We start from the raw sequence: 25,023 nt of genomic DNA, 5'->3' as shown, positions 1-25,023 counted from the left end.
GGCATTTTGTGTATGAACTTAGGGTTTTATTTTATTTTTGCTGAGTGGGAAAACAGTGGTTGGTGTTGGACGGCAGAGGAAGACTCGTGGACTGCCACAATCGACCCGTCCTTGAACCCAAGGCCCGTGGCAACGACTGGACCCCACTATTGGTTTCGCTGTGATAACCTTTGTCTTTGTCATTATAGCGAAGTGTTGTAAAACAGTGCTGCTGAAATGGGTGATGAACAGGAGGAGGAACTATTGGCTCTGCGTGAGGAGGTACTGAGGCTCAGGGTGGCTAATGAGCAACTCACTCAAGGAAGAGGTGCCAGCTTAGATGCAGGTAATACTACTCCTACTACCAGTAGAAATTCTGCCGGGTTCACCCCCAGCGACAATTCGGCTCCAAACGTGCTCGCACCACAAGCTGAGCGTTTTGTCTATATTCAAAGAGAGAGGAGATGCCCACATTTCTCTGGCTCCAAATCTGAACAATCAATCCATGATTGGCTAGAGAATGTAGAGTCATGTTTGAGAGATAGGCACATGAGTGCCAGAGAGAAGGCCCTCTTCCTTTATGACCACTTGGAGGGGGAAGCAAAAGCAGAAATTAGATTCCGTTCATTGGCAGAACGGGAGCAGCCAGATACCATATTGTCCATTCTAAAAGAGCTGTATGGTTCCTCCTCTTCCTTTGTTAGCCTACAGAAACAGTTCTTTGATCGAAAACAGAAAGAGGGGGAGTCTTTAAAAGAGTTTTCTCATTCCCTATCGGCATTAATCGAGAATATAAAACGTGCATATCCAAATAGGTTGACAGACCTAGATACTCTTGTTCGAGACCAGTTTTTGGAACATGTGCGTGATGTATCCTTGCGACGAGAGTTAAAGAGCATTGTAAGGCAACGCCCCTTGATTTCTTTCTTGGCATTACGACAAGAAGCCATTAAGTGGGTGGAGGAGGGGGAACGGCCTTCTGGACAGACTCGGGCTGGTCTTCATCACTGCGGGGTTGATGTAGAGGGGGCCTGTCATGCGGTGGGAGGCGAGAAGGGATCTGAGTTTTCAGTGTTGCAGGAACAATTCAAGCAACAGCAGTCACAAATTGACAGCATTATGAAAAGTCTATCTAAAATAGAACGTGTACTAGACCAGCCTGCTGCTCGTCCCTATAAACCAAATCTCCAGTTTACCCCAGAAGGCCTGCCCATCTGCCTCCGTTGTCAGCAGCCGGGACATGTCCTCCGCCAGTGTCGCCAGGGGCCGAGGCCACGCTCATCCAGCATGCCCAGTGTTCAGCCCGAATCAGGCCCAGCCTACCCTGCTGTGGGATCCTCAGGTATGGGCTTTGTAAACAGTGCAAATGTTAGTAATCAGACCATTGGCAATGCTCAACCTACACAGCTCCCACCCTTTTCGACCGCTGCCCAGCAACTTATAGGTAGATGCCCTGAAGTAGAGGTGGAGATGGGTGGAGTAATGGTGAAATGCTTGCTGGATACAGGTTCCATGGTTACTACCATTACAGAGTCATTTTTTAATGATGTATTTAAGCCCTGGGGTGCCCATAAACTTAAGTCATGTGGGTGGTTGGCATTGAAGGCAGCTAATGGGTTAGCTATCCCCTATGTGGGATACCTAGAGTTGGATGTCCAAGTTCTGGGTAAAAAGATTCCAAGTCGTGGGATTTTGGTTATAAAAGACACTGCTTGTACACCACAGCAACACGCTGTCCCAGGGTTATTGGGGATGAATGTGGTCATAGAATGCTACAGAGAGCTATTCATTGAGCATGGGGAAGCTATTTTTGCCTCTTTATCCGCCATTCAGGCAGATGTAAGCTGGGGGTCAGCCCTACGCCACTGTCATAGGCTGGAAGCCTGTCCATTGCTTCCTGAGGGCCGTGTCCGTGTTCTTGACAAGGCAGGGGAGTTTATACCAGCAGGGTCTGTCAAATTTGTCCAAGTTAATTGTCCAAAGGTCCCCCATGCCCCGACAAAAACTATGCTCTTGGAGCCTGGTGGCTCAGACCTTGCCCCTGGCCTGTTAATGTCCCCCGCCCTTGTGACTGTCAGCAATGGTGTGGCATATGTACCTGTGGTTAATGTTGGAGCCACAGGAGCTACCGTCCACTCTAAACAGGTATTAGGTGTGTTACATCTAGTTGAGGGAGTAGAAGAACCTCAGCTACACTTTGAGGAAGGGTGCAAAGAGGTTGCTCAGGTGACACTGGTCAGTGCACAGGCTGCAGGAGGGCCTCCTCCGACCATCCCTGACTCTATTGCAGCGTTGCACTGGCCAGAACTCCCACCTGTAGCAGAGAAACAGGCTAAGGAGTTATTGGGGAGGTATAACGAAGTCTTTGCTAAACAGGAGGGAGATATAGGGTGCACTGACGAAATTACACATGAGATACCCCTTCTTGATGAGGTCCCAATCCGTCAAAGATATAGGAGAATACCCCCTACTCAGTGGCAGGCTGTGAAAGACCACATTAAGCAGCTACTTGATAGTAAAGTTATCAGGGAGAGCAGCAGTCCTTACGCATCCCCCATTGTCTTGGTGAAGAAGAAGACTGGAGAGCTGAGGATGTGCGTGGACTACCGGCAGCTCAATTCTAAAACGAGGAAGGATGCTTACCCACTACCCCGTATTGAAGAGTCTTTGGATGGCCTTTGTGGTGCTCAGTGGTTCTCCACCATCGACCTAGCAAGTGGTTACCATCAGGTCCCTGTAGCTGAAGCTGATAAAGCAAAGACAGCCTTTTGTACACCCTTTGGCCTCTTTGAATTTGAACGAATGCCTTTCGGCTTATGCAATGCCCCTGGGACCTTTCAAAGGCTCATGGAAAAGATCTTCGGTGATCAAAGCCTTCAGTCTGTTCTGCTTTATCTTGACGATGTCATTGTCTTTTCCACTTCAATCGAACAGCACCTGAAGAGACTTGAGATGGTTCTCAGCCGACTACAACAGAAGGGGCTGAAAGCAAAACTGAGCAAATGCCAATTCTTCAGGACGGAGGTGCAGTATCTTGGACACCGGGTGTCCAGAGAAGGAGTAGCAACTGATCCAGAGAAGGTCTCGGCAGTGGCGAACTGGAGGCGGCCCCAGGATGTATCAGAGGTCCGTTCATTCCTTGGCTTCTGTAGCTATTATCGCCGTTTTGTGAAGGGCTTTGCTCAGTTAGCTGCCCCTTTGCACCAACTGGTGGCTGATGTCATCAAAGTAGCCAAAGAAAACAGAAAGAGGCCAGCCGCTGTCCTGCCCACCATGTGGACCGAGGCGTGCGAGCGGAGTTTCAGTGACCTGAAGAAGATGTTTACGAGTACACCTATTTTGGCTTTTGCTGATTTCACCAAGCCCTTCGTCTTGGAGGTGGATGCTAGTCATCAAGGCTTAGGAGCTGTCCTTTCACAAGAGCAGCAGGGCAAGTTAAAGCCAGTAGCCTATGCTAGTCGGTCACTGCGGGGTTCTGAGCGCAACATGGAGAATTATAGCTCTATGAAATTGGAGTTCCTAGCATTGAAGTGGGCATTGTCTGAGAAATTCAGAGACTATTTGCTGGGTAGTAAATGCAAAGTGTACACTGACAATAACCCTCTAAGTCACTTCCAGACTCTCAAGCTGGGTGCCGTCGAACAACGGTGGGTAGCCCAACTGGCAGCCTTTGATTTCACTGTGCACTATCGACCAGGAAAGAACAACGGAAATGCTGACTCGCTCTCCCGCCAGTACAGTGACCCAGTGAGACGGCATGAGGAGCCTGACCAGCAGACCCAAAGTAATCCAGACCCTCAGCATGATCCAGAGGAACCAGAGGTTGTGACACAGCTGCAGATTGGTGCCTTGCCCAGTAGAACAACAGCTGAATTGGTAACCTTACAGGGTTCCGACCCAGTTCTAAAAGCTTTTCTTACTTTTTGGAGGATGGGGAGGCCTCCAATTAAAGAACAGCGGTCACAGCTCCCAGAGGATGTTCGGCTTCTACTGCGGCAGTGGGATCGTATCTTGGAGAAGGACGGCCTGCTGTATAGACAGATCAATGCACCACAAGGGGGTTTACTAACTCAATTCCTTCTTCCCGCATGCCTTCACCTGGAACTTCTAAACAGCATCCATGACCAACATGGACATCAGGGTGTGCGAAGGACCACTGACCTGGCAAGGCAAAGATGTTACTGGCCAGGGATGGGAACGGAGATCGAGAAGTACTGTCAGAACTGTCAACGTTGTGTTCTTTCCAAGGCTGTTCAGCCTGGAGTGAAGACTTACCAGGGTGCCCTCCTTGCCAGTGAGCCATTGGAGGTACTTGCCATTGACTTCACCCTGCTTGAACCTGCAACAGACGGGAGAGAGAATGTGCTTGTGATGACTGACGTTTTCACTAAATACACACAGGCTGTGCCGACTAAAGACCAAAGTGCTGTGACCGTAGCAAAGGTCCTGGTTGACAACTGGTTTACCCGGTTCGGAGTGCCCAAAAGAATACACTCAGACCAAGGGAGGAACTTTGAGAGTGCCCTGATCCGCCAACTCTGTCAGTTGCACGGGATAGAGAAGTCCAGGACCACAACATACCATCCACAAGGAAATGGCCAATGTGAGAGATTTAACAGGACCCTTCACGACCTGCTTCGATCTCTTCCCCCTGAAAAGAAGCGAATGTGGCCAAAGTACATCTCACAGTTAGTGTGGTCATATAACACCTCTATCCATCGCTCCACAGGTCATTCCCCTTACTCCCTACTCTTTGGTGTACCACCTCGCCTTCCAATAGACTTCCTTCTGGAGGCAGATGACTCTGCTGATACGAGGTCCTGGGATGAGTGGGTCTGTCAGCACCAGGAACGGCTTCAGGTGGCACGAGATCTAGCCCGCAAGAACCTTGGGGAGGCAGCAGAGTACCGCCAGCAACACCACAACCAACATGTGCATGATCCAGGTTTCAAGGTGGGACAGTTGGTCTACCTAAAGGATCATCACGGTCAAGGTCGTAGGAAGATCCAGGATGTTTGGTCACCAGTCCTTTATCAAGTGGCCAGAGTGCCGACCGAACCAGGCGGTCCATACACTATTACACTAGCTGATGGCACTGGTAACGTGCGACGTGTCCACCGTACAGAGATGAGGGCAGCACAACTTGAGGCACTACCTTCTGTGCCAGAGGTGGCAGAGCCATCTCCTCAGTCTAGCCACCAAGATAAGGACCCTGAGAGTAGTGGAGACGAGGACACCCTGGCATGGATTGGTAGGGAAATGCCAACTCAGCCTGCTGCTGCAACTCAACAGCCCCCTGTACTCAACAGAGCTGATGGATAGAGTGGAACACGAGGCCCCTGAAGACGATTCCATTTCATCCCATAGTGGCCAGGAGATGCCAACCGTTCGACGCACTACCCGGCCTAACGCTGGGAGGAATCCTAACCCACACAATCTGCCAAGGTCAACAGTGGCAAGCCACAATGCGGGGGTGGTAGGGACTGCTGCTCTATTGGGTCTTGAGACAACAGTTTAAGCCACTGTTATGAGTCAGTTGATCGTCGGGGCGACGACAATTTTTGGGGGGGATGAATGTGGGAATCAAGGTGAGTGCACCTGACCTAGTCACATGATAGGAACCAGGAAGTATAAAAGCATGGTTCCTCCCTTCAGAAAGCCATTTGACTCTGGTGCAGAGAATGGCATTCCCTCTCATAGGGTGAAGGAGATTGAGAACACATGGTAGGCTAATGTTACTGCTAGCCTTTTGTTTGTTGCGCACATGGATGCACTGTTTTATCCTATTTTAAATTGTATTTATTATTTCAGTTCACAAATGAAGCAACCTCCACTGCTGTGCTGAATTGACCGGTGTCCTGTGAGACACTGGATATAGGCCTACTGGTAAAACAGTATACATTCTGTGTTGCCTCTTTTTGTGTATTTTAAGCATGTTTTGGTTTGTAACATCAATGTCTTCTTTTACACAGTAGCTGTTGGTGCTGATGGTCCCCTGCCTTTGCCCTTGCATTGTGTATGCATTACCTGCAACACAAAGTAGGTTTTAAGCTGTTTTGTTCTTTTTATGATTTGAATTCGATTTAGATACTAGGGCTGGCAACTGATGTACTTTTATGATTTGAATTCAGTGTTTGCTGTCTATTCTACTAGGGCTGGCCACTAATGTATGTTTTGTTTCTTAAAGGGACCAGTCCAGCCACTGTTTTCCCCACTGTTATTTTACCATTTTGATTTGTTTGGTTTATGGTTTATTTGAGGTATAGTAGTTTGGCATGATTTTAGGTTGTATTTACAGTGAAGAGTTTTAATTGGTTTTCTCTCCTCCTTCTGTTACAGTGTAACCTTGTTCAAGGCCGGGTCTGCCCTGTTGCACATAGCTCTTCCTCTCTCCTGGGACTGCACTGTGGGACCTTTGGTTTTATTGGTGTGTACGTTTAATCCCTGGCACTGCATGGTTTTGTATTGAATCTTTTTATTATTATTGCATGAGTTATATTGGTGCCAGGCCTGTCCCCTATTCTTTCCCTAGCATTGCTGGTATATAGCATAGTGTGCACGGGCTGACCCGCCCTTCCTTATAGGAGAGTTTTCTCGCTAACTTGTCACTTATTAATTAAGTCTTGCCTTACTTACTTGTTTTGCCCTGTTGCTTTTATTGAAGTTACATTAATGTATTTGGTAGCTACTTTGTAATAAAGATTTGTACTATTATTCATAACAAAGTGCCTCTGTCGAATTGTTCCTGTTTAAGGGGAAGTTTGGTCACACTACACAGTGTTGTATATTTAAAAGGTCTAAACGTTAAGGGGTTCCTCCTGTCCCCTCTATTTACGGGAGGTGGCGTTGTCAGGCTTATTACGCCGGTACTACATTTGTATATTTAAGTTGTAGGTCATATCTGCCCAGTGCAATTTGTGCTTATGAAGCTTAAAAAACAAACAGGAATTTAAAAGTTATTCTGTTCCAATGTTCAACGCCAAAGACACAATTAAAGTTAGGGTAATTGATTTCACTTAAGTTTCAGTTTTCATGTAGGTGACAGCCTTCCTCCAATCGTGATAAAGTGGGGGCAGGCCTTGGTGCGCTTAAGGCCCGCCCCCCACTCGATCATGATTGGAGGAAGGCCCCACTCTATCCTGATTGGAGGAAAACTTGTCAGAAGTTGTCACCCAACAGGGGTGACAACTCACAGGAGTCCAAAGAAGTCCAAATATGGACCAAACACTCTATAGTAACTAGTACTATCAGAACATAACACTCTATAGTAACTAGTACTATCAGAACATAACACTCTATAGTAACTAGTACTATCAGAACATAACACTCTATAGTAACTACGTAGTACTATCAGAACATAGACCCATTTTGTTATTATTTGAATTAAATATCAAATCACTTACCCTAAATCGCTAATAGCAATTATTTGTGTAAATGTATTTGTAAATCGTAAGTAGGCCTACCATGTCATTTGTTGACTATAAGGTTCAGGCCATTTACTCATCTTGTACTTTGTAAGTTGCTCTGGATAATAACATGTGAATGTCCTAAATTATTATTGTAGTTACAGTAGTGTGGTTGCTGGTTGCTATAGATAGAGTAGAACTAATCTATACATTGGCATATCAATAGAGGAAAATACTCAGGCAATGTAAGATTACTAACAAGACAACATATTTGAGTAAATGTACTGGGTTGCTGTACTTTCCTCCACTGGCTTTAACAGATACAGCAATATGTTACAGAGAGAAATTAATTACGTGTTTTGAAAAATAATACGTATACAGTGCGGTATATGTTTGCAGTGGAAGTGTCTGTCAAAATTGAAAAACAACATATTTTCCATAGGTCCTTCATCTATTTTCCAACAATTACAGTATAATAGATTCACTTGTGGCCTGTAACACTGCATGCATGAAAACCTAACAAAATCTACTCATCACTGAATCCTGCACATTTCTTTAGGGGTGCTTAAAATAACCTTATTACTGTGATATCTGATTTTCTCCACAGAGGGAGCTATAGAGCCATGAAGCAGAATTGATTTATTTATTTAGGTTTGTGATAAGAAAACAAATAGAAAGGCTTAATTTAATTAATTGTGTAGACTGCCCGATAAAAACATGGATACTAAATAATTCAATTCTTATGCAATTTCACTAAACACCAACAATCGTACATGAAAAACATGTCTTTACTTTATGAGCAATAAACTATGGGTTATCATTGTCAACTTATAGATCGGCTATTTTCGAATGTTAGCCCCAGAAGCAGGAATATAGGAATGCCAGGGTTCCATTAACTACAGTAGTAGGCGGCTGTAGGCCTATGGAGGGGGACTTATGTGACCTAATTCTTTTGTGTCTTTACTTTTTCTGGATGAAAAGAAGGATGCTTTGTTTGAAATCACTAACCATAGCCTAAACATTACTACACTGGCCCTAGGCAGTACACACACACACACACACACACACACACACACACACACACACACACACACACACACACACCATCACGATCATCAGAGTTTCTAAATTAGGTTGAGTTTACCTTTCTGTCTCGGAGGAGGCTCTCAGTCTTCTTCACCTGTTTGTTTGTGATGACGACGAATTATTCATTCTTGTTTGGGTGATGCCTGTTTGTGATGCAGGCAAGATATTATTCATCAAGTGGAAAATCTCATTGCATATAGTTTAATCCAGCTTTCTGGTGCCACATATTTCATTGTAGTAGGCTATTTGAGAATTGAAAATGCTTTCAACCCCAAACTTACCCCTTCTCAATAGTCTTTGTTGGGGGGGGAAAGGGATTTTCTTATATGTTGTTGTTATGGGGGTCGTGTCTGAGGCAAAATTACTTTCCCACAGTCAGAGGCGTCAATTGGGTATGGCAAGCTATGGCAGCTGCCATACCTTGGCCACAGGGGGAAATAATAAAATGAACTGTAATCGTGCCTGTTGTTGCTTAGGTATGGCAACATGACTGGTGTCTTGCACGTGCGCGAGACACCAGTCATGTTGCCATACCTTAGCTTTTTCTGAACTGACGCCGCTGCCCACAGTTAAAAATGTGTGAACGCTGTCAAATGTAGACAAGCATTTGCATGCATGAGTCATGACCCTCATCCAGTAGGCTGACTTATAAGGAGGTTATTGGTTAAATTGCTGAGCCTGCGTCTGATATGACACTCACGTTCATGGACCTGCGCACGTGCCCGACAGAACAGAACACGGAAATAGAAATAGACGCCGTGCTCAGGGGCGTCGCACCAATTAAATTCTGGGCCCTGGGTACAAGGATTCACTGTGGACCCCCCATGAATGTTATTCATAGGGGGAGGGGGTTTAACCCATTTAGACTGGGAACGCATTATTACGCATTATTTTGTGCTTAAACTATTGAAAAATAGCAGATATACAAGCTCACAGTGTGAGCTTGTAGGTCTGCTATTTTTTTTAAACCTATGTTTCAGTAGTGCTCAAACCTTTTCATGTCAAGGACCCCCAAAATGATATGTAGGCTATTTGGCCATGGACCCCCATCTCAAAATATTAAGTTCCAGCCGCATGGACGGATTAACCCCCACGAGGGCCCCTGGCCTATAATTTTTTAGGGGCCCCCCACCCCCCACAATAACCCCCCCTCCCTCCCACCCACGCACTACCCAGCTCGGATTTTAAGCCATGATGATCACCTGCGGGCCAAGAAAGCACCTGTATACAACAGAGGAGGGGCCCACACATTTGATTTTGAATTAACATACATTTAATTTTAGTAAGTTGTCAATGACCACGCGGCCCAGTTCCCCCAAGGGCCCCTGAGAGCCAAGGGCCCCTACTGGCAACGGCCCTACCGGCCCAATGCTTAATACAGCCCTGGTTCCAGGGACCCCCCCAGAAGCAAATTTTGAGTTACAAATGTTCGCTTGAAAAATACATATATTCAAAGATTGGCACACATTTTCACGACTTTTCAAAAATAGAAGATCTACAAGCTCACAGCGCGGCACCTGTAGATCTGCTATTTTTCTATAGCTAAAGCATAAAATAATTAAGGCCCCTCCACCTTGGGCCCTAGTAACTCAGTCCCACTCCCCCCCCTTGTGACGCCCCTGGCCGTGCTATGCAGCCGTAGAAAGCACCAAAATATGGCGCTATCATTTTTAGCCAATCAGGTGTATTCGTAACAGGTTTCAGCTGACGTCAGGAGCTTGGGGGAACGCGCATTTGGGGGCTAATCGGGAGCGCGCTCTGCTGAGATAGTTTTTATTTGGCTTCTCTCTCTCTCTCAAACAGATATAGGATGCCTCCAGTGTAACAGGCAGTCAGTGAGTCAACATGGTGGACCGGGACCCCGCGACGGGATGGACACTGACTTACCGACCGTTGTTGAGAGCTCTTCAAGGCGGCTGATTAGGCGATTAAAAAGAAAAACAACCTATTTATCGTTCGTCTCTAATAATAAACACATCGTCAGCTGATCGCAGAGGAGGCGGGGGGTGGGGGGAGGTGTTTGCGGGTTTTAACCAAATTAACCTAGAGAGGAGAGCAAGTTGAGCAGCGTGAATGCGTCGGGGGGTGTGGGGATGATGATGGGGGGGTAATTTGAGAGACAGGTGTTCTGCTGTGATTTTTCGTTTTAAAGTGCGTCTCAATCATGGGCTGGAATTAACGAGGGAAGCCGTATCGATGGACGAACTGTCGTCCGGTGGATGTGATCGCCAGCCTGCCGGCCCTGCAGCAGCACCAGGGTGGATTCAGCCGGAGTAAAAATCAGTCGGCTTTAAGGCTATCTGGTGGCTTTTCCCTTTCCCCCCCTCCTGCTCCTCCTCCGCCGGGGAGGCGATGTCAGCTTATTGCCTCGACCTGCACACTACTACGTCTCCGTCGGTTTCAGCACCACTCGTGCTGGACAGCGACTGCATGGAGCGCCCGGCTCTGGAGCAGGCCAACACAACCACCGCACAACAAGAAGACACGCCGGCGTTTCAGGGTCATCACTCATCATCACTGCTGCTACACCACGGTAGCAGCTCCGGAGGCCTCGGGATGGCGTTGGAGGAGGAATTAGCCATGCTTACTGCCGGGGAGCGGAGCGGGGAGGAAGAGTTGTTGTCGGACTTGGGAGAAGCGCCCGACGCGCTGCATGGGCAAAACAACACAGACTTGTTGTCGCTTCTCCGTCAAAAGGAGAAAGACTTGGTTTTAGCTGCTAAACTCGGCAAAGCCTTGCTGGAAAGAAACCAAGACCTGACCAAGCAATACGAGAAAATGAACAAGGATCTCAACGAGAAACTAGAGGTGATTTTTCAAGACGCACTATCATACTAACCCTAGATTTAAAATTGTATATCAGCTTGAGAAGTCTAAAGGCCTATTTCGGAGTTATTTCATGTTTTTTACCCAACTCCGTGATCTAGCTTAGCCTTGTGTGGGCCTATGCTGTGTAAACAAACTCAGTTCGATACAAAATGTTGCCTTCAAGACATAGTCTACCTGTTGTCCTGTTATATAAAACGTTTCTTCCCCTGATAGTCAGCAGAGAATACAGCCCAGTTACATAATCCAATTGAATAAATACTTCGATGATATCTAAGTATTTATTCAATTGGAGTTATAGTTTATGAACTTCGTAAGGGGGGGGGGGCTATGAGGCAGCAGGTAATCATGTTAATGTGAGAGACTCTGATTTCGCCAAGCTTACAGGCAGCGTGCCTTTAAGAAGAAGCTGTTTTGAAATTAGTGTCTCACACCATCCCCATACAGTTATTAAGCATACTGAGCTAAGCGTTTTTTGTTTTGTTTGTTTTGTTCATATTTCATTTAAACCTATCTATTCAAGGCGGCACATGGATTTGGGGAAAACAAAGCCTAATCCCCCTATAGCTGCAATGTCCAGATCCTCCTCCTGTATTTACTACTGTACATCTGTTCAGTTGTTTGGTCAACATCCAGCATCATGTCACAGCTCAGGGTTATTATTCTACGCTCTAATATCAGCCCCTTTTAAAGCTGACTTTTCTGTTCCTGTTTTTGTCTGAACCTGTGGCCCAGTGTTGGGTAAGGTTGCTGAGCCTTGTTGTCACTCTACTTTGATCCCATCCTTATCCAGGGCTGAGCTATAGTGGCCAGCCTGTATTGGTAGTTGGTAATATCAGCCTCTACTGCACCTCTGATTCTCTTTGGGCATGTCATTATTTGAAACTGTGGTGGAATTCAGATCAATCAATAATCATGAGAAAATGAGGAGACAAGTCAATTATATTAGGTGGTGGTGGTGGTGATGGTCAAGGTTATGTAACATGATATCATGGACAGAAGTACAATTATCACTCTGGGCAGTGGTATAGGAGTTCTGCCAAGAGGAATGGTCAGATACTAGAGTTATACTGTGTGGCTTCAAGGCCTCTGGAACAAGCTGTACCATAACAAGATAGGCTTTACCAAAACAATAGTTACTGAGGCCTACTGAAGGCCTCTCTACTCCTAACTATCAGGTATTAGTATCATAAAGACCTAGATATTAATATAATCAATGAACACATGATCTACTCTATAACGTCACACATAATCAATCATGATAAACTCTAATCTACGACAAAATACATTAATAATAAATACATTTAAAAACTCAGACTTTCAAATATAGCAGATCTGGCAGAACCAACAAACCCTGTGGCCTGTTGTTTTGCTGCCTTGTTGATTTGACTACAAGTACATGTTGATAATTCCCTTGAACAGGGATGGGCCATTGATCCAGGCAGTGACCATGCTTCTTGTTTACTGTGACATTCAAGGCCAGATGATGATGTGATGTACAGTTCAGTTCATTTGGTCCAGCAGCCACCATGTTGCAATACAACCGAGAGAAGTAGCACAGTAGTTCAACCCCAAAATGACCTTTTCCCCTAGCGATTACTCACCCCATGGAGACTTATATGACAATGACCAATGACAATAATTTGATTATAATAAATGTACCCCCATTGATTCCGGATGGAGACACAAAAGCTTTCCAGGTCTTAAAAGAGTAGTTCACCCCCAAAATGACTTTTTTCCTATTGATTAGTCACGCCATGGAGACTAGAGTTCAATAATATTTTTAATTTTTTGTCGCATTCCTAAGACAAAAATGTGATAACAATAAATGTACCCCCATTCGTTCCGGATGGGGACCCGTTTCAAAACGGGTCCCCATCCGGAATCAATGGGGGTAAATTTACTCGAATCAAATTCTTTGTCTTAGGAATGTGACAAAAAACAAAAAATATTATTGAATCATTTTGGGGGTGAACTACTCCTTTGAAGGGCTAAAACATTGTTTAATGTGGGTTCAGGCCCTCCATCTAGCCGAACCTGTGGCTTGATGTTGTTTTGTTGTTTTGTTTTTCTACTCTGATTTGATCCCCTGCAGATAATCTTTTACCCAAATGCCATCAGATTTAGCCGTGGGGCTTATCCTCAATGACAACGCCCCTCCACACTGCTGGAAAAAAGCTGGTGATTGATGCAGGGCATCTTTCTGCCCCTTATCCCCGTCCACAGAATCCCAATCTCTTAGCTGTCACTCCGGGAATTTATAGGCTACAATTTCAGCGTTTCTGCGTTTCCAATTTGCCAAAACACTTATGTGTTCATTGTGGGGAGAGAAAAGCTATTCATTCATTTCTTCTGAAGTTTAGCTAAGAGACGATTCAGCCTCTAAAGCAGGGGTTTTCAAAGTGGGTGACGGGGCACCCTGGGGTGCCGTGGCGGCAATCCAGAGGTGCCTCAGAATGATTTGATGATATTTGGAATTCATCAATACCACTACTACATCAATATCACTTCACTATGTGAAGACCTGATTTGCACTTACTTGATGAGTTATTGTTCCATCTACGGCCAACTCTCTTCACCAAAAATAGCTGATCTACAAGCTCACAACGCGTCATGTTGTGACGCATTGTGAGCTTGTAGATCGGCTTGTAGGGGTGCCCTGAGTCAAAAAAGTTTGAAAACCCCTGCTTTAAAGGTTATCACTCTGTCTGCTATGGCTTTTAAATTGCAGGGAATGTTTTTTTGAAGATTCCACACGGCTTTTACGTTCGTGCTATCAATAATGTTTATTAGATATCACCGCCGCCCCCCAAATCGTCAGTGCCAGTATGTCATCTGTATGTCATCTCCCTAACGGAATGAAACTCCTCACTTTATAGGCTAGGGAAAATATGTCTACATTCTCAAAATTCAGTGTCACAATTCAGTATTCAATCGTTAAATTCATATATATATATATATATATACTGTAATCTACATCATGAGGACCACAATAGAATCATGCCTGCTTTACTGTGGCATCCCCAGTGATTATACCTAACCACTTCAACCCCAACATTTTTACTCTGGGAGAAACATTAGCAAAAATGTAGCAGATCTACCAGCTCACAAAGCTAGTTGGGAGCTTGTAGATTGGGTATTTTTGGCGTAGAGATCTGGTGCAGATGGGGGAAAAAGCGGTTCAAGTACAGAACCTACTCGGGTCCACTTTGCTAATACTAAAAGTCATGTGTTTAAGTGGTTAAAGCTATACTGTGTAAGTTGCTCAACTTGTGGTCAGTAGCTCTATAGCAAACCTCGGTCGCGTCCGCGCCTTCGGTTCTCACTCCCCCGCGTCTGCCTCCACCTCGCCGAGATCTATCTTTTGAGGGGTCCCTGGTTGCTGTGCGTTCAGCCATTCCGGAGATACACTCCTTCACCCATGCTTCACCGTGCACCCGAGTATAGAGACACACGGGAGACTACAAATATGGCCGCCCTAGCGACCCCACTCCAAGATGCGCTGTGATTGGCCGGCAGTGTATAACCCTCGCTGTGATTGGCCGGTAGTGTGATGACGCAATTTCGCCGCGAAAACCGGTCCCCGGTAGGGATCATAGAAAACATATAATAAAAGAGAAGGCTTTAGAAGCTGAAAATAATGGAGTGGGGGTTCTAAAACTTTAGCGATTTAACAGTTAGGACAATTTTAAGATTTGTTTTATAAAAAAAGTTACATGGTATAACTTTAAGTCATAAATCACATATTTAGTCTTGAACCTTTTGTGGCCTCTCTCTATGGCAGGGGTCTTCGACGTTTTCAGGCCAAAGACCCCCCTTAGCTGAGAGAGAGATGAAGCAGGGACCCCCTCCACATATTGTATAAATGTGTGATGGAGATTTTCGTAGATAGATTCATAGACTTGTTTGACAGCACTGTCATCAGTCTATTTTGGATTCATGTCAATGTGTATTTTCAGATATTTAACCACCTAAATCGTCGATATTTTGTAAACTTGACCTTTCACTATGTACTCTGCTCTTTTTTTACCTCTACACCAAACCTATTTGCCGAAAATAGCCGATCTACAAGCTCTGCGAGGCGTTGAGAGCTTGTAGATCTGCTATTTTTGTCTAAAGTTATCCTCGGAATAGGGATGTGAGAAGGTTCAAGGTGTCAATTTAAAATAATTATCCCATCACAAAAGGATTTGGCGCCCCCCCTGTAGTAACTCTAAGGACCCCCTAGGGGTCCTGGACCCCCTGTTGAAGACCCTTGCTCTATGGCTCTCTTCAGGGGTGTCGCACCAAATTCTGGGCCCTGGGTACAAGGATTAACTTCAATTATTTTGTGCTTTAACTATTGAAAAATAGCAGATCTACAAGCTCACAGCGCGGCACCGAGTGCCGCGCTGCGAGCTTGTAGATTTGCTATTTTTGAAAAATCGTGAAAATTTGTGCAGAGTCTGAATATTTCATGTTTCTATGTCAGTGGTGCTCAAACCTTTTCATGTGAAGGACCCGAAAAATGATATATATTTGGCCACGGACCCCCATCTCAAAATATCTAGTTCCAGGGACCCCCCAGAAGCAAAATTTGAGTTACAAATGTTCGCTTAAAAAACACATATATTCAAAGATTTCCACACGTTTTCAAAATAGCAGATCTACAAGCTCGCAGTGCGGCACTCGGTGCCGCGCTGTGAGCTTGTATATCTACTATTTTTCAATAGCTAAAGACGGGGCCCCTCCACCTGGGGCCCTAGTAACTCAGTCCCTCTTTCCTCCCGCATTGTGACGCTCCTGGCTCTCCTTTCCTTCTAACTCTCCTTCCTCCTCCTCCTCCTCCTCCCCCGCACCCAGCACCTAGAGCAGGAAAAGCACGAGTTGAGACGTCGCCTGGAGAGCCGCGAGGGCGAGTGGGAGGGCCGCGTGGCCGAGCTGGAGACGGACGTCCAGCAGCTGCAGGGAGAGCTGGAGTGCCACCAGGTCCAGCTGAGAGAAGTCGACAGGGAGAAGACCAGGGCCATCAGTGAGCTCTCGGAACAGAATCACAGACTGCTGGAGCAACTCAGTAGGGTAAGGCAGTGTTTCTCAATCTTTTTTAGCTTGAGTACCCCCTCTCCCTGATTTCTGAATCCAAGTACCCCCTTTACCCTGCAACAACATTTTGCTTGTTAAAATAAAGCTGTAATTAACATATGAATAAATAGTGGTATATGATGCTATTGCAAGGATATAAAATCATCTGGATGTCTCAACATCTTCTTCAATTTAACACAGACATAACAGAAATGATCCGTTTTGGCCCTCCTAAATCCACAACAATTCTGAAGGATAATCTGGCCAACATGTCCATAAATGTCAAATCAACTTCGGAATCGTAATGCCCACGTTAAAAGAATGGTTCAACCCTGCTCTTTTTCAATTGAGAAACATTTCAAAAATCAAGTCCTTTCAAGTCTCACTCCCACTTTTTTATTATTATTGAGAAACAATTAAGTCCTTTCTGTCCGGTGTTGATCTAGAAAAGGTCATTCATGCATTCATCACATGATTCACATCCCACTTAGATTACTGTAATGCTCTCTATATAAGTTTAAATCAGAAATCACTGTCTTGTCTCCAACTTGTGCAAAACACTGCTGCCAGGCTTCTAACCAACACCAAGAAGCACAACCATTTCTGTCCTGGCAACTCTTCACTGGCTTCCGGTTGTTGTTTTTAGAATCGATTTTAAGATTAGGCTCGAAAGGGTCTTGCTCCTCATTATATCGCTGAGCTCTTATTGCCCCCCTATGAACTGCCTGATGTCCTCAGGCCAGGCTCTCATAAAAGGTCCCTAATTCGTACCTTGTAACTAAAGGTGTTCGGGCCTTCGCCGCCCGAGCTTCTAGGCTCTGGAATGCTCTATCCACAGGGTTCCCATGGTCATGAAATTCCTGGAAATATTTTGAAATCAGAAAAATATTTTTCCAGTACTGGAAAAGTTTTGGAATTGATCAAGGGTCCTGGAAGGTCCTGGAAAAATTAGCTATGCATTGACTTTGGTTATTGATTTTGTTAATACCTCTGAAATTACAAATTAAACATTGGCCAAATTGTCAAATATTAGAGGCAGACATTTTGAAAATGGCAGAACTAAATGCTCACAACGCCTCGCAACGCGAGGCGTTGTGAGCATGTAGATCGGCTATTTTCACCGTGTTATACAAAATTCCTCTACTCTTAGTGCTCGTCAGGGTGCCGGGTCCCCAGTTCAAATATGATTATTTTGTGGGTCACAGACAGAAAAGGTTGAGAACCACTGGCATACACGTCTGTCTTTGGGCATTGCGCATAGGAGTAAGCGACTCGTTATTGAGCTGAATTATTGTTATATAGTCCTGGAAATCGGGTTAAATATTCTGGAAAGGTTTTGGAAAAGTTTTGGAAATTAATTGGTAAAGATGTGTGGGAACCCTGCTTGTAACTAAAGGTGATCGGGCCTTCGTCGTCCGAGCCTCTAGGCTCTGGAATGCTCTACCCAAAACAATTCACCTCACTGATTCCATTATACCTGGTTTCATTAACTTTAGCTTCTTTCTTGTTTCATTTGTATTGGCTCATTTTATTTGTGGCTCATGTCTCGCTCCTCTCTGTTGGTTCTGTAATATCTCTGAGCAGAATCACTGGACCATTAGGATTTGGGTCTGTCATTTTGGACCCACGAAGACTTCTATTGTGCCAGTTTTCATGCAGAAATGTATTCCCCACCTGGTTATGCAATACCTGTTCCTTGTCAGAGTACGGTCTGTTGGCCCGTCTGTCTGTCTGTCTGTCCCTTGTATGAACACTAGAGGTTTGCGGTGCTACGCGCCGCTCACATCTACGCCCCCTCGCCTCGTTGTTAACGTGAAAAGCTCATATGGCTTAAAAAAAAGTTAAAAAAAAAAAAAAAGTTTTTTGAAAAAAAAAGTTTTTTTGAAAAAAAAAAAGTTTTTTGGGGGGGGAACTATTGTGGCGGAACTATTGTGCCGCAGCACGTTTCCAGTCAGACATATTTGACGGCCGGACGCACTTCCGGTGAAGAACTCTGCGAATTAAAAAGAGTAACGTTACGTTGCTGTAATGGGATGTACATACATGAAGATTATGTTAATGTGATCGGGACTCGTGCCTAAGTGATGGAATGTACTGGAATGTGGACAGTAGTGCTATTGACTATGCAAACATGAGTACATCATTTGTTTAGCTAACTGTTAGCCTGGTGTTGACTCTATGTCAGCACGTATGGCGCTGGTGTGACGTGAGGACGTCGGCACGTGTGCCACGTGATCAGTCCTAGCCAATTGGACTGCTTTGGGTCGTCGATCGGTAGAATGCACCGCTCTGTAGAATGCACCGCTCTGTCAGTTCTAGAATGTAATATAGGATATATGGACATTTCTCTGTCTGTCTGTCTGTACCTTTTATGCCCATATGGAAGTATTTCTCTAGATGACGTGAACTACAGTTCAGAGGGACGGACTGAGATTTTGCACATTTATAGTAGGATGTTTGGCTCTTTTAAGCAGCCAAGACCAACTCAAATAATTTAAGTTCTGCATCCATTGGAGTATTTGGTGACTCATGGTCTAAAAACACTGCTTGAGAAGCATTTGAATTTGTGTGTATACTGTAGGCCTGTGTGCAGAGAATGTTAGAGAGGCAGGGGCTGACATTTCTGAAAGGGCCTTTTGGTGAAAATATTGAAAATAGCAGTCCTCCAAGCTCACAACGCGTCGCACTGCGACACGTTGTGAGCTCGGAGGTCGGCTACTTTCGGTACTTGATACCACACTAAAGCATAAAAAAGGCAATACTGGAGATGTGGTGTACGGCATGGATTTCTACACAGAGAGGACAATTCTTTCAACATAAGATGATGTGTTCAAGTTCAGGAGAGTTTGGACAAGGCAATTCTCTTGAATGTTGCCTTCAGGTATGCCATGGAAAGAGGGCATTTGCATTTCTTTCACCATAGTAAAAAACTGCATTCATGGTCTGGAGAGGGCACTTTTTAACAGACGGATAAAAGGGCAGGGGCTCAAGCCCCCTTTCGTGTGTGTGTGTGTGTGTGTGTGTGTGTGTGTGTGTGTGTGTGTGTGTGTGTGTGTGTGTGTGTGTGTGTGTGTGTGTGTGTGTGTGTGTGTGTGTGTGTGTGTGTGTGTGTGTGTGTGTGTGTGTGTGTGTGTGTGTGTGTGTGTGTGTGTGTGTGTAAGAGTGTGTGTTTCATGTTGAGCCATGAAAGGACCCTCGGGGTGTGCATGACTGACGTGGCGCAAGGTGTTCTGCCGAGTGAGAACCCACGCTGAGGATGAAGTCTCACTACTCTACAGTACCTCATCAAAATGGAAGAAGATGCTCTCATATTTTACCTTGAATAATTTACAGTGATTGGACTGCAGGCTTACGCAATAAAGTCTGCATAATTGACGGGTCATCTCCCAGGTGCTGCCTAGTGATTGCACCTGAAAAATAAATGTGCTTTCAAGAAAGGGAGAGAGAGAGAGAGAGAGAGAGAGAGAGAGGACAGTGAAAGGGGATATGGAGGCATGAAATCTGAGGTCGAGGGACTGAATCTGAAAGATGTTGAAACGTTTTGGAGAGGGTACAGGTCACTACCAGCTCATTGGCCTTGTAGTTAGAGCAGACCTGGGCATTGTGCAGCCTGGGGGCCGTATGTGGCCCCTTTGTTCACAATTCAATTCAATTCAAAGGGCTTTATTGGCATGAGAAAACATACGTTTACATTGCCAAAGCAGAAGTGTACACAATACAATACAATCAGTACAAAATATGTACAGGTGAAAACAGTTTTCATGCATCACGGTTACGTGCAGGCAGAGCAGGGATATATACAATGGTTTTTAAGGTGGTTGTGTTCCATTTGATATCCTTCTCCTATCACAGCAGCTCACAAATCTTGCTGCTGTGTTTGCACATTGTTTTACTTCACCCAGCAGGTATGGGAGTTTTTCATCATTGGTCATATTTTCAAACTCTCTCCTTGGGTGGTTATGATCTGTGGGAAGTATGTGTCTCTGATCCCTTGGTACAGCGGACAGGTGGTTAGAAAGTGTAGCTCAGTTTCCACTTCATTTTGTGTGCAGTGGGTGCAAAGTCTGTTTTCTCTAGGGAGCCAGGTATGCCTGTGACGTCCTTTCTCGATTGCAAGACTGTGCTCACTGAGTCTGTACCTAGTCAAGATTGTTCTTTGTTTTGGGTCGGCCACCTTGCTGAGGTATTCTGCCATGGTGTATTCTCTGTTTAGGGCCAAATAGCATTCTAGTTTGCTCTGTTCACTCTGACCGGCCCTTGTAGGGTTAATGGCAAATTACAAAATAAACACATTTTCTAATTTTACCTCATGCATGGACTAAAGCTGCATTTCTATTATTTTGAAGGTTTGTATTCACGCACATATGGACACAATGCGTACATCAGCACGTGTGCGTGATCATTGGATGTTGTCTAAATAACAAGCAGGTGGTCAGACTGGTCACACGTCAAGACGACCTGCCTTACCTTACCCATCAAGAATGGCTAAAGTGGCTAAAAAGGAAAAGTCGATGCTGAACGCCGGGTTTTCAACAAAAAATGGACTGCTAAGTATTTATTTACTGGAGTTGGAGGTAAAGCCGTGTGTTTAGTTTGCAGGGAGCACATCTTGTGGGGAGCACTGCCTTTTGGCCCGGCCCTCCACAATATTTTCTGTTGTTCATGTGGCCCCATGGAAAACATAACTGCCCACCCCTGGGTTAGAGTGTCCGCCCTGAGACTGGGAGGTTGGGGTTCAATTCCCCGGCCGGGTCGTATCAAAGAATGGGACCCAGTGCCTCCCTGCTTGGGGCAAGTCCCTGCGACATACTAGTGTCATGTCCATGGGGTGTACTTGTACTAAGGCTGTCACGATTATGACATTTTACATGACGATTAATTGTCACTCAAATAATTGCGATTAACGATTTGATTGTGTTTTTGTCGTTGTCAATTACATTTCTGTTTGGCCTTTAGGCTTTGAATGTGCACATGGTAGATATGACACAACCTAAATATAGAAAAATAAATTACTGACATACAGTATTTGACAACTTTATACTTAAAAAATAACATTGATAGTGGAAATAGCCGATCTACAAGCTCCTTCTACAAGACCTTCTAGATCTGCTATTTCCACTATTTTTGACTTTTTAAAAAAATATATGAAATTTTTCAACATGGAAACGATTATGACTATTATGAAAAATAATCACGTTTATGTCAGATAATTGTGATTAGACTATTATGTAATAATTGTGACAGCCCTAACTTGTACACAGTGTCGTACCTGAACGCGTTCAATGAACGATCGTTCATGAACACGTTCATATTTTGGGCGAACGTGAACTGAACGTTCTTTGTTTTCGCTTGATGAATGATATTGTCGAACGCGTTCATTCTGACGCCCGTGAACGGCGTTCGTCTGCCGTTCATGATAATAGCTTGCAGCAACGTCTAAACATTTTTTTTCTTCTTTTTTTTTTTTTGAATAGCCAAAAGTATAAAAATATTATGGTTAAAAAAACTAAAAAGAACTAAGTTAGTTCATTTTGGGGAACCATGAACTTTAGTTCAAAATGTAGAATTATGAACTAATCAAAATGTAGAATTATGAACTAAGAAATGAACTAGTTCATTTTAGAAGTTTTGGACTTGAACTTGAACTAGTTCATTTTGAAAGTGAACTTTCCCAACACTGCTTGTACAGTGCATTAAGCTGCCTCACTCTGCAGAAACAGGAGATACCTAGGCTCCTGCCCTATGGGCCTCATGGCTCGGCAAAGGCTTACTTAACTTACGGGTCAACATCAACACATGCGGCAGGGAGAATGGGAGAGACGGCAGACTGGCAGGTCACTCATGGCGAAATCCTGGTCGGTGTGATGTACAAGTGTCAGGACTGTGATTGATGCCGCTGTGCAGTAGATGCAGACTTTCAGCGATGTAGCTACACCCGATTAGACTTCCCTAAGCAGCTCTGCAAATAGCATCACACACACACTCCAATCAGTCAATCTGCAATAAAAAAGGGACACTTTAGCCCCTTTTCGACTGCAGCTTTAGCACCACACCACACCACACTACACCACACCGCACCACATAAAAATATCTACATTTTCCATTACACAAAAGTACACCTATCGGTAAGAAATAGATTGACCCTTTTACTGTGATTATAATACAATATAAATTTGTATTACAACTATCCTAAATTATAATACACTATAATGGATTATAACAGAGATTATAATACACTTTAAAGTATGAATGTATTACTATTATAATTAGATTCTAGACTCTAGATTGGATACTTTTTAGTACCACGTTTAGCACTTTCACACCACTCTACCCAGGTCCTTGTAGTGGAAAACCTAGCACAAGTGGGCGGTGTGGTGTGGAGTGGAGTGGTGTTGGGCCTGTGGAAATGGGCTTTTTTTGTTCCGACAGAATGGTCAATTTCCTTCCGCCTGGCTTGAGGTCCACATCAGAAGGATTAACAGAAATCAGGTCATCATCATAAAAGATTGGCCGATATTTGTAGAACGCTCCACGAACTGTGGGGCTAAAAGAAAACACCCGCACAAGTGCACTGTAATGTTACAGTTTCCTGCACACTGCACTTTTTGCACCCCGCGGTAATATGGATTTGCATATTGCATATCATCGCTGTTGGCCAGAAAACTATATCCAGTTTTTATCTTTTTAGGTTTCCGTATAAATTGATGCCATATTTTATATTTCGTCGTATGACGGTGTCGCGCAAAAGTAGTCCATCTACAAGCTCGTAGTTTGGTGGTGTTTGTCGATCCGCGATTTTTTTTTTCTGCTGGGAAAAAAAAAGTGTTTAAGACTGTCTGGGTTTATTCATATTTTAGAGCTTCTGACCCAAACGTCTTACTCTTTTTTTGAGCATGAAACAATTTAAGGATGATGTTAGATAATTTTGGCGCTGTTCTTTAACTCATGGGATGCCCACGAGGTGTCTACATGCCAATCTCTTTGATGTCTCTGGAGGCCCACGACGCGTTGACGTGTTTACTGTATTTACAGTATTAACTTTAAATCTCACCGCTAGGTTGGGGCTGCGCCTGGATGTAGCCCATTAGCCGCTAGTCGCTTCGAGTCGACGCTGAGAGCATCGCGCGGCCGGTTTTCTCCGTATACTCCAATGCATTTCCCCATCTTTAACGCCCTTTATCTCTGATGTTTGTTTTATGGCTAAAACTGTGGCGGGGTGCGGCAAAATGTCCAAATTTTGATCGGCAATGAACAGCTATGATCAACACTGGTCTATACAGAAAGTTACACAATAACATCCTGTCTGCGCTCATGTGACCAAGTGACGTCATGACGCATGCAATGACGCAGCAGGGCCGGATTCAATACAATGGTGGTGGGCCTGGGCAGCGAGAGGGGATAAATGGGGCTCAATCCAGGGGCACCCGATGTGTTAAAAACAATCTAATTCTTCCTTTTAATATTTTCGAAATAAATAAAAAACCAAAAAAAATACATTGGATCCATTTGGAACACGTGATATTTTCCATTTACTGAAAAGTAATGGTTTTGGAAATACAGATACAAGGTTTCTCCCTGTGCGTGCGTGCGTGCGTGCGTGCGTGCGTGCGTGTGAGTTTTAGTTTGTTTGTTTGTCGGAACTTTACCTGTATCAATTGAGAAATGCATGGCAAGAAAAGGTTCGAATTCAATAAAGAGTGATGTGTTATTGGTGAGTAATTCGACCCGCCTGCTTTGGCTTCAATCAGGAGGAGATTGTTGTCGGAATTGGACTTTCAGCTGTGTCATTCTACCCTGCATTTACAGAGGAATAAGCTGACGCCTATTAGATCATTACAACATCTCAGCTCCCAGTGGTGTCTGCATAAAACTATAAACTGTGTGTGCTCACCCAGTCACTGACGCCTGAGCAATGGATCACTGTAGACTAAACCAAAAGACATCGGTGTGATATCTGGCCTGGTAGAAAAAGTGTCAAGGTCCCAGGCAATGCTCTCTTTCATTTTACTGGCGTAAAATGGCGCGTCTCAGTCTGAACGCTCTAACCTGTCCTAACCACCCAAGTCGCATATGTAACTGTCCAAGGGTCACTTGCAGCGGACCCAAGTGCCACTGACGTCATTAGAGAGTGCGGGAAATGATTTTGATCTATGAATGCGAGGGGAAATCGTAATTAAAAGAAAACAATAGCTGTATTACTTTATGGAAGAAATGACAAGTTGAGATATGTCCATTTTCTACCGTTTTCATGCTTTTATATAGTTTTTTTGTGTCTTCTGTTGTTGTTGCTTGTTGTCTCTTATGTTGTGTTAACAAAGGTCGTCAGGAACGGGATTCGAACCCGCGACACGCACTGAGCCTATATATGGTATGCGCCTGACCGCTTGGCCATTGGGTGCCTGTTTGTTGAGTTTCTTGAACGTAAGCAAGCAGCCAGCCCCTACGTCATGACGTTGTTACGTCGACTTGTTACCACAGCAATCAAAGCATAGCAGTTGTGTGTTGACGTTGTTTAAATCAGTCTGAACTCACAGATCTGTGAACAGTCGGTCCTAAAGACTGGATTTGAGCAGTGGTGGAAAAGTATCAATACTGCAATGTAGATGTACTCCGTTACAAGTAAAAGCCCGGAATTCAAAATGTACTTGAGAGTAAAAGTATGAAA

The 25,023-nt window shown here is 44.5% G+C and overlaps 1 protein-coding gene across 1 annotated transcript in view; it reads left to right on the top strand.

Annotated features, from left to right (window-relative positions):
* Positions 1-10,823: 10,823 nt before the first annotated feature.
* The window catches only part of bicdl1 (BICD family like cargo adaptor 1), a gene marked incomplete at both ends in the record, with an annotated part of 59,233 nt that continues 45,033 nt past the window's right edge, over positions 10,824-25,023 (top strand). Inside the window, 2 exons of the mRNA XM_080738952.1 lie at positions 10,824-11,279; positions 16,140-16,355. Coding sequence (XP_080595078.1) covers positions 10,824-11,279; positions 16,140-16,355 — 672 coding nt within the window. The remainder of the gene's footprint in view (positions 11,280-16,139; positions 16,356-25,023) is intronic.

Source organism: Nannobrachium achirus, assembly GCF_963921795.1.
Source record: "Nannobrachium achirus genome assembly, chromosome: 12".
NCBI lineage: Eukaryota > Metazoa > Chordata > Actinopteri > Myctophiformes > Myctophidae > Nannobrachium > Nannobrachium achirus.
Note: the sequence above shows the minus strand (reverse complement) of the source record. Positions and strands in the feature narration are given on the sequence as shown.